General features: G+C 41.3%; 1 protein-coding gene across 1 annotated transcript; it reads left to right on the top strand.

The window, feature by feature from the left end:
* The first annotated feature begins 256 nt into the window (after positions 1-256).
* On the top strand, positions 257-6,567 carry znf622 (zinc finger protein 622). Its single transcript, XM_070918431.1, has 7 exons — positions 257-339; positions 1,853-2,435; positions 2,826-3,107; positions 3,415-3,577; positions 3,731-3,846; positions 4,862-5,005; positions 6,023-6,567. Exons 2-7 carry the CDS (start codon positions 1,859-1,861, stop codon positions 6,151-6,153), a joined length of 1,413 nt encoding a protein of 470 aa, XP_070774532.1. The 5' UTR covers positions 257-339; positions 1,853-1,858; the 3' UTR covers positions 6,154-6,567.
* Positions 6,568-10,409: the final 3,842 nt, after the last annotated feature.

Genomic DNA, 10,409 nt, shown 5'->3' with positions numbered 1-10,409 from the left:
TGTCAGGCGGAAGCCCTAAAAGAAAACAGATATGTTTATTGTTAATTTACCAGATTGGTTAATTTATTTTAATTCATTTCATTTCATTTTATGCAACTGTGACATATTAACTGTTCCCATGGATGCCACAAGTTCTGGTAAACGTACTCCGAAGCAGTAGGTGGCAGTAAAGAGCCTGACACGCTTGTTGCCAACTGCCAAAAGACACGAAGAAGAAGAAACCAGGAAGCTACCCTCGTGTGGCGGTGTGGTTTGTTGCGGCAGAGTGAGACAAGAGCACACTCTTCCAAAAAAGACATTTCAAACACATTTTTTCGGAAAAGTCATTTCACTGAGTTGGTAAGTAAACATTGGACGCCTGTCGTAACCTCTTTCTGTCGTTGTCATGAGTATTATGAATGTTTGGACTGTTATTAGCTGATGTTTACACTAAAATGTGTGAAGTTTGGGTAGCTGGTTGCTAGCCGACGTTAGCATAGTTTACCTCAGACTGGCGCAGCACCACAGTTTAACAGTTGCTGATAAATTCATTTTACTTTCAGTAGATTACGGTTGGTAAGTTAACGTTGTCCCTTCCAACCTGCTTTATTACTTATTACTTTACCCGACAGTTAGCTACGGTGTCGCTAGCTAGGTAGGCTAGGCTAACCAATTAACTTAACCAGACTTGATGTTACACAAGTTTGACGTTACCGTCCATGAAGCTAATGTTATGAAACCGAGAAACAGATGAATTAACATCACAGCCAAACAATAATATGCAGCTCACGTATTTCGGGATTAGCTAAAGTCGTTTTAGTTACTCAACTTTGTTTATTTCTTTATTTTTACGTAATTACTACTCAGTGTCCAGTGTGTGAGATAACGTTACACCGAGCTAGCTAACCCGAATACAACAACCCTGCAGACTGTGTCTGTTTCTCACCGTGTTAGAGAGCTGTTGATTCAACTGCATGGTAGTTATGTGCTACTGTTCAGTTGTATTGTGTTATACAGAGAGGTGTTATTGTGTTTATCACTGACACAAATACTCTTAACACCTCTCAGTAGAATAGTCTACGTCTGCAACAAATGATTGTTGTTATTGCCTAATCTGCTATTATTCTTTAATGCTTAATTGATTAATTGTTTGGGCTATAAAATATCACAAAATAGTGAAAAATGTCCATCACAATTTCTGGAATCCCGAAGAGACGTCTGCTTTCTTGTTTCTGAGCAAATGTTCACACTGAGAAGCTGGAATTATCTAAGAGTCACTCTTTAACTCTGCATACATGAAATGTACACAGCATTCATTTCAACAAAATGTGATCTTTTTCTGTTGTTCTGATCTTTCTCCCCCAGTTAAACAGTTTACTAAAGTATTGATTTCCTATCCTGTATTATATGCCGGATTTTTTTCAAGTGCAAATGCCAGACATTTGCTGATTCCAGACTCTCAAATTTGAGGACAGGTTTTTCTTTGTCATAACTATAGTAAATAAATGTATTACAAATATTTTTGAGTTTTGGATTGTTTATTTGACAAGAAAAGCAAATAGGAAGAATCATCTTGGGCTCTGGAAATTGTGATGGGCATTTTTCACTTTTCTTTTAACATTTCATAGACTAAACGATTCATTGACAAAATAATCTGCAGTGTAATCGGTAATGAGAATTATTCTCATTAAGTAAAATACTCATTAGGGGGAAAAAAAGGAGTTTAGTCCGATGGCGCTTAGTTGGGTTAAATGGGTAAATAAAGTGTCTAATGATGGAGAGCGAAGTATAAAGTTTGTAAAGGCCTCTGAGACAAATCTGTGATTTTGAACAATATATAAATAATCTTATTTTGACTTTCTCTTACCTTCAGGTTGCCATGGCGTCCTACACCTGCATCAGCTGCCGAGTGGCTTTTGCAGATGGCGAGGTGCAGCGAGCGCACTACAAAACCGACTGGCACCGCTACAACCTGAAGCGCAAGGTGGCCGACATGCCACCAGTCACTGCTGAAAACTTTCAGGAGCGCGTCCTGGCACAGCGGGCAGCCGCCGAACAGCAGCTGAACGATGCAGCGGCCACAGAGGGCTGCGCCGTCTGCAACAAGAGGTTCTCCAGCGCCAACGCCTACCAGAACCACCTACAGTCCCACAAACACCAGCAGGCCGAGAAGCAGGCCCTGCTCGCTGCCCAGAGGAAAGTGGAGAAGATGAACGAGAAGAACCTGGAGAAAGGACTTGGTGACGAGAAGGTGGATCACGACGCCAGGAATGAGGCCCTGCAGCAGGCCCTGAAAGAGCAGCAGAAGTCGAGCCCGGCCAACCAAGTGAATGCCCAGACCTCACAAGGAGCGACGAGGCAGAGGATGGAGAAGCTGGAGAAACCTCCCAGGATGATGTGGCTGGAGGAGCAAGCCAAGAGGCGAGAGAGAGAAGAGGGAGCCACAGCTGGGGAAGGTAAGGAGAAGTAAAACCATTGTTGTGACTGTTTGTTTATTTACTAATGGCCCAAATCTTGATCATTCAAGCGTTTACTAACGTGTCAGATTCCAGTGAAAGATGATATATCAGAACATTGTTATTGCCCATCTGTACTTGAACGTTTTTTTTACTTTAATTTCTTTCTGCAAGTCTCTGTAACGTATTATTTCTCAGAGTAATAACAGCTCGTCTGTCAGTGTAATGAGACTGTTAATTACTCCTTTTTGTTAAAGGTACCTACACTTGAAGACTAATTAGAGTAAATAAACTCCCATCGCTTGTAAGATAAAGGAACAGAACGTTTGAGATCTTTCATTAGTTTTTTGTGTTAAAAAGTGACACCATGTTCCAATAAATATGTTCCAGAAGAGTGGGAGGACGTTGGCGAGGAGGAAGATTATGATGACGACATGGAGGAGGATGAAGATGAAGAGGAGACGATGGATCAAAATGAAGGAGACTCGGCGGCTCCGTCTGACCCCCAACCCGCTGCTCTGCCGGGCTCCATCCCCGTCACTGACTGCCTGTTCTGCTCCCACCACTCCAAGTCACTCATGAAGAACGTTGCCCACATGACCAAAGTCCACGGCTTCTTCATCCCCGACGTGGAGTTCCTCGTCAATCTCAAGGGCCTCGTCGGCTACCTCGGTGAGTTTTGGGTGTAAACGCGAGGAAACTCCACGTGGTGTTCAGGCGGAGAATAGCTGCACGGTGTGGAGGGTCACTGTGTATATTTATGTGTCTATGAAGATCAGACAAAATAATATGAACACCTGACAGACTGATTCATCCAATCACTGCACCTCATGCAGTCTTCATCATTCCAAATGTCAGAAGAAGGATGTTCCCAGCCCGTTTTCCTGATTGTTGATATTTAGTGTTTGCTAAAGATGCTACTCAGTGCTCCTTTTATACGAGTGACAGATCTTTATGTGGTTCTTTTCTTGTGCTACAGGAGAGAAAGTCGGTGCCGGAAACGTGTGTTTATGGTGTAACGAGAAGGGACGTTCGTTCTACTCGGCAGAAGCAGTACAGAGTCACATGACAGACAAAAGCCATTGTAAACTCTTCACAGACGGCGACGCTGCGCTGGAGTTTGCAGACTTCTACGACTTCAGGTAATGAACTAATTACTCTGTTTAGATGTTTAATAATCTGTGAACTGTTCAATCCTCTACTTGTTTAGTGGCCAGTTAGAATGAGATGCATCACCTCCTACATGTATGACATGTATATCTTCATATCTTCTGTTTGTTTTTTTTTGCCAACAGGAGCAGCTACCCTGACAGGAAGGAGGGAGAGGACGCTGAAATGGACGAAGAAGAGCTGCCTGATGACAAGAACCTGGAGTATGACGACGACACGCTGGAGCTGACTCTCCCTTCAGGTGATTTCAATGGTGGAGCGTAAGCACAGAATGTAACAGGCCTTGATGACGTGCTGAATTTAATCTAAATAGCGAAAATAAGTGCCTTTTTATAATTCTGCCTTATTACCACTCAGGATGTCAAATACTAATAATTAATCTCTAAATGTGCAATTAGTTAAAATTAATTTTAAGATAAAACCAGTCTTCTGCTGTGGCGTTTTGAGACAAAGGTATGCAGTGTGTTCTCAAATCAAATAGTCCATTGATGAAACCTGAATCGCAAACAGTTTTCGTAATCAATGAATCATAGATGGATATTATCATTATTATTGTCATTATTATTATTATCATAGTATTTTGGAGTTTTGGACTATCAGTCACACAAAAACAAGCAATGTGAAGAAATTGTGACTTCACAATTCACTACACACTTGAGCTTGATAGATTTACGGTTCTTGAAAATAGACTGAATTAAACGTTATTCTCCAATTTTGTAGACAAATATCTCTTGTGAAAATAATTTCCTTGCCTGTGCTCTAAAAACACAGTGAATATGATGTCTGATCTCTTCAACTTCAGATGTACCACCTCCAGTGTGTTCAGTCTAAGATCGGCTAAACCGGTTTTCAATACTGAAAACTCACTTTAAACTCACTTTAAAAAATTTAATTGTTTAATTTAAACAAAACCTTTGTTTGGACAATAAAATGGACTATGTGTAATATTCAATGTGTGTGTAATATATATATATCTGCTGGTTCACTTAACTCTGGAAGAACAAAATTGTAATCTCAGTGAGGTTTGCTGTTTAAATAGAAGGATTAAAGAGGAAGTGATGAGGTGGGCCACGCCATGAAACTTGACCAGGTGCTGAAATGAATCAGGAAGTGACTTTCACTGTGAACGTTACTGGAGGTTTCTGTTGGATCTCTGCTCTCAGCCGCTTGTTGTGAATATAATCTGGCTTTCTTGTTTATACCTAATGTGTTCATATTTGTAACAGAGTGCACGTCCTCGCTGTGTGTTTCTTCAGGTGCTAAGATCGGCCACCGCTCCCTCATGAGGTACTACAAGCAGCGGTTCGGAGCGCAGAGAGCCGTGGTGCTGACCCACAACAAGAACGCCGTTGGCAGAGTCCTCCGGCAGTACAGAGCTCTGGGCTGGGGAGGAGATGGAGGTAAGATTCAACCAGGACCTTTAGACAGCGATAGGATAGTTTATTTGGGGTCATATGGTTAATATTTAACATTTTAAAGAGAGGAACAGGTAAGAGCAGTGAATGAGGGTTTGTCCAGTCTGACGATGTTTCCTTAACATTCAAACCCTGCTTCAGTTTTTTGTCTCATTTATTAAGAGTTGTCACCATTCAGCTTGTATTTTGTGAAGCACTTTACATGCATGTTATACCACCACCACCGCAGGCAGAAATGTTATTACCAAGCCAAGAATGAACTTTCATGCTGGAGTCAAGTAAAAGTGAGGTGACCGTGTGAACGAGCTGATCTCAGGACGTGCAGCTCTGCTCGTGGATGGACACAGGTCCCTTCTTTTTTTTGCTATGGAGATGATCGGATACACTCCTCAACCCTCATTCAAATGCAAATGTCTTCTCTCTCTATTCATTTTGAGGTGTCAGTATAGTACAGGGTACCACGGGAAAATGAGGATTACTTAGATTTATTAGAAGCAGATACAGATGCAGTAATGAATATTCTGTTTCCCCCACAGTCATGTAAAATGCACTTACTTGGGTGTCATGAAAACTTGTAGAAAACCCCCATTACTTTGTATTTTACCAGTGATTCAGCTCCACAGTAGAACTCTAGTTTTAGTACTTTCGGTGCAGAGCTTCTGACCCTGCAGTCGTGCCTTAGTCCCAGCTTTGAGTTATTGTGTCGGGGAGTGAAGAATCACTTGTGAGGTTTTGGCCCAGGGAACTAAATTTTTCAGTTTTGTTGTTTTGCTGTGTTTTAAAGATTTGAGTGTGAACTTTTATTCAATTCTGTATTGTGGAGACGGCGTGTTTTTGGCAGTCTGGGTTCAGTGATGAAAGCTATTTCCTTTTGTTGCTCTCAGGAGTTCAAGCTGTTGTAACCGCTGACTAAAAAACGTAGTCACTGGTACTTCAGTGATTGAAAATCTTATGCCAAGACATTTTTTGTTACATGCCCCCCCCCCCATCTCTCTCTCCTAGGCAACAGCTTCTATCAGAAACCGAGAGACATGCAGTACGTACAGATGATGAAGTCAAAATGGATGCTGAAGATGGGCATGAGCCATAACGCCACCAAGCAGAAGCACTTCAGAGCCCAAGTCATGTTCTAAAGTCAAACTGGAGGGAACCGAACGTGGAGCGAACTGTGACGTTTAAGATCTTTGCTGTTTTCCAGCCAACAAGACTTGCAGAAGTACAGCTGCAAAAATGGTGGTTCCTCGCACAGCGGCAGAAAGAAAAATCCTGATGTCCGTCTCGTCCTATCAGTCATCCTGTATTGAGCCTTGATGGGGAGAAAACTTTACCAAGTTTACTTCTTGCGGTTCTTATATGAGCAGTTACTGTAGTGCTGCATCGCGGTGTGGAAAGTGTCGGTCCTGTAAATCTGCTTGACATTGACTTACATTGAATCCAGGCGGGAGCTCTGTCACTTCGGTGGAGAGCGAGGCCATGAGTCATATTCATAATATTATTTTGAAACCAACTGTGAAGTTCAGTAGATCAATATTAAAGAGGTGGTTTTACGATTTTGGACTCTAATCAGTTACATAACACACGATTACATCTTTATGATTCAAAATAAATGTGTTTCATATTTATTGGATACATGGCAGTCTTTGTTTCTTAATAATTAAGAACTATTTTTTACTCTATTTTACCTGATAACCTTCCGGAGTAGTAAAATCCTGCCTGTGAGTATGACTGCACGTTATTTTGACATCTGATAAGCCTTTAAATGCATTAATCTATTACTCCTTCCTGTTCCTTCCTGGATTGTGTTTCATTGCCTCACCAGTACCTTAAACGACACGCAGCCATCGGAGCTGTTTTCAGTCTGAATCTCTGTTAACGCTCTTTCCACACAAGAATCAAAACGGACGGTTTCTCGCTCACAGGGTTGAGGATTTATGAGAGGTGTCATCATGTGTACCCCACAATTTGATGATTGGTCCCGCGTCCAGCTGATGGGATCAATCAAGTTTACAGTAGATGTTTTCCAGACTGATGCACCAGAAAAAATGTTGGCTACTTGAGACGAGGAGAAAAAGTCTTTTCTGGGATTGTTGCACAGTATGGTCTGAAGAAAGCCCATGTAGCTGTGCTTTTTCAGCCTCACATACTTTATGTTTGCTGATAAGAAACAAGAAATTGCACTGAAGAAATGCTGAAGATATATCTGAGGAATTAAGAAACAGTGTCTTCATTTCTATTATTTGTCTACTGTAAAATGTCTCGCTCACAATACCAAACATTTCAAACATTTTTGTTATAAAACGAATATAATCTAATATATAGTTATTGGATTTTTTTGGTATTGACCTCAAATCCAATAATAGTCTGGCTTTTGTTAGCTTCTGAGTATTAGCATAATAAAATGCCTACATTTGGCATGTTTACCTGTATGTTAACTGCATGATAACATAGTAAAGTTTAGTATTAAGCACGTTAGCATGTTGGCATGTCAACATTTTTGCCGGCACTGTATATTTAGCACGTTACTGTGACATAATAACATAAAGCATATATTAGCATTCATTTCAATGTACAGGGTGATTTCAATGGACAGGGGGCGCCAACTTACCTTAAATGCAGTAAAACGTTGTGATTTTATTATGATTTTTCATTTCTACTCCTCGTTCCTGAACCTTCCTGAAGAAATCCAATGTTTTCAGCTAACTTCAGCCTATTCTTCTTCACAGTGAGTACTCTTACTTACTCAAGTACTTTTTACTGGTAGTATTTGTTCACTTTTACGCAGTAAACATTTGAAAACAGGGTTTTCCACTGTGGTGTTTGTGTTTTTACTGAAGAGATTTGGGCTCATCATCGCTGTAGGTCTTTTCAGGTACGTCAGATCGATCAATGACTCTGCGCCTCGTGCAGATGATGTCATCGAAAGCTGATCAGGCTTCAGCAGGATGCTGACCCACCACGCCGCCCCTTTAATGAGCTCAGTTACTCCATTTGTTTGTGGTCCTCCACTTTATCTTTGGCAGGCTCCCCACTTCCTATTGCAGGCTGGGAGAGTGTTTGCGGCACGATGGTTTCAGGGGTTTAGGGCACTCTGCCCGTACAGTACGCCACTGTTTTACAGAGTCGACAGGAAAAACAGAGGGGGAGGGGCTCTGCAGACAGGCCGACGGCGAGAAGGAGACTAATTGATCAGGACGACTTGGGGAGAGAAACAGGGCAGATGGCTGAGAGGCATTAGCACTGTGAAAGTCATGGGAGGAGGTGATTCTTTCAACTAGAATGATGGTTTGACGTGTTTCTGAAGGCCAATACTGATCATTTTGCTCACTAACTGTTGATTTGTTTCATTTGCTCGCATTCAGCATTTATATTATTGCCTTCAGATCTACTCCAGTTCATGTTCTTCATGATATTTTGCCAATAAATGTTGTGAAAAGGTGAATTAGATCAACCGAATTAATGTACAGACTCAATTTTCACAAGGCTTAATTGGCAGACGGCGGCGGCTCCCTTTAATTCAAATGAAGCTGCTCATGGAAGGTATTTTAGTTTCAGCTGCTGGAAACTGGCCTGATTGGACCGATTTGAGTAATTAGATCTTCGCTGGACTTGGTCCTGATTGGCTTCCGTCTCTGTTTCCTGGAGTTGATCCAAAACCTTTATGGAAAAGCAGTATTTAGCCATGCTAGCAGCGTGGCAATGTTGGTCTGTTGGTTAAGTCCAGACTGAAATATCTCAACAACTATAGTCTGGATTGCCATGCAGTTTGGTGCTGACGTTCATGTTCCCCAGAGAACTGATCCTGCGGACTCTGGTGGTCCCCTGACTTTTCCTCTAGCGGCAACTTGAGATTGACATTTGTGGTTTTGAGCGAAATGTCTATTGGATGGATTGCCATGAAAACTGGTCCACACATTCATGTTCTCTTCAGGAGGAATTGTACTAACGTTGGTGATCCTCTGACTTTTCCATCAGGCCAAATTTATCATTTTTTTAAAAATAATTTTGTATAATTTTTCCAATTGTTTGCTTTATGACCAAATACCTGACAGACCTGATATTCCTGTCAGCCTCAGCCGTACTTTGTTTATTGTGAATTTAAAAAAATGTTAGCGTGCGAAACATTATACCTGCTAAATATCAGCATGCTAGCGTTAGCATGTTAGCATGCTGACATGTAGCTCGAAACATCGCAGTGCGTGACTACCTCCTCTGAGCTGCTGCCGTGGCTGCAGACTCTCAGTTGAAATCCCAAAGATTTAACATTTTAGTACCAGCGGTTTTAACAGCTGTATTAATGGTCAGTACGTCATGTACTAAAGTTGCATACATCAGGTGACATGAATAAGAACATTTTAAAGGTTGTCAGACTCATTGACCTTTTAGCTCTTTAATTCATCAGGAAGGGCTGTTTGAGCTCTCAGTGGAACAAAAGCCATTTATTAGCCATTTATTAACGTTAACAACTGCAGACGTGTTGGATTTTTATAAGAACATTGTTATGACAATGTCTCTTAATAGTTTCGTCCCTCAAATACCTAAAAATAGTGAAGATATTCACTCTCTATTGACTAATCATTGCAGCTCTTACTGACTTACTAACATTTCCTAATGAAGACAGCAAAAGGAGCCTTCTTCTTATTAATGGCTTAAAACTGATGTATAAAGCATTAGTGAATGATTTATTAACCATTAATAAAGTGTGTAGTTATAAACCCTTGAAGGGTGACCACAGTTAATTTGATGTAGTGTGTCCTGCATAAGAAGAGTGAAACCTGAATTCCCATCATGGAGGTCTTTTAAATATGTATTAGATGGAAGGGCGCCACACTATCAGACAGAAGCTGAAATCCAAAAGTAAAATCAGAGACAGTCCATCTCAGTCCCCACCCCTGCGAAACAAAACGTGTTCAGAAGCAGTTCATCCGGCCCTCCTCGCTCTCAGCACGATCCCGGTCTCCCTCCGAGCCCTGGGGACCTGGTATTGATCGGTGCCTCGTAGGTAGTGATTGGACATGAGTGGATAATTTCCTTTGCTGCATTAGAGTCCATTACTGGCCCGCTCCCCGGAAAGCGATAGACATCCTCAAAAAAAAAAAAAAAGAAAAGAAGGAGAAGATTCTTCTTGGAAAAGCAGTCTCCCACGACACATGACTCGCCGGCCGAGACTCCTCGCACTTTATTATCAGCTCCATTTGGAGGCTGAGCGTAACATACTGGCCAACAGCAAAGCAGGTCATGGCAATAATCTAGACATTATGTCTCCTTTTCTAACACTTTATTTTAAGAAATCTAACATTCATAGCCAGTATAAACATGTATTAAATGGTTTATCACACACTATAATGTAGTTGTAAGTAGTTTATTAATGTATTAGTCAAAAACCATGAGG

Source organism: Enoplosus armatus, chromosome 14 (genome assembly GCF_043641665.1).
Source record: "Enoplosus armatus isolate fEnoArm2 chromosome 14, fEnoArm2.hap1, whole genome shotgun sequence".
NCBI lineage: Eukaryota > Metazoa > Chordata > Actinopteri > Centrarchiformes > Enoplosidae > Enoplosus > Enoplosus armatus.
The sequence above is the reverse complement of the archived record's forward strand: the minus strand, read 5'-3'. Positions and strand labels throughout refer to the sequence as shown.

Bases quoted from the DNA above. Each gene is read 5' to 3' on its own strand.
- znf622 (XM_070918431.1), top strand. From the start codon at position 1,859: ATGGCGTCCTACACCTGCATCAGCTGCCGAGTGGCTTTTGCAGATGGC. The intron at 3,108-3,414 runs GTGAGTTTTGGG...CTTGTGCTACAG, and splicing joins GGGCCTCGTCGGCTACCTCG to GAGAGAAAGTCGGTGCCGGA. The intron at 5,006-6,022 runs GTAAGATTCAAC...TCTCTCTCCTAG, and splicing joins GGGCTGGGGAGGAGATGGAG to GCAACAGCTTCTATCAGAAA.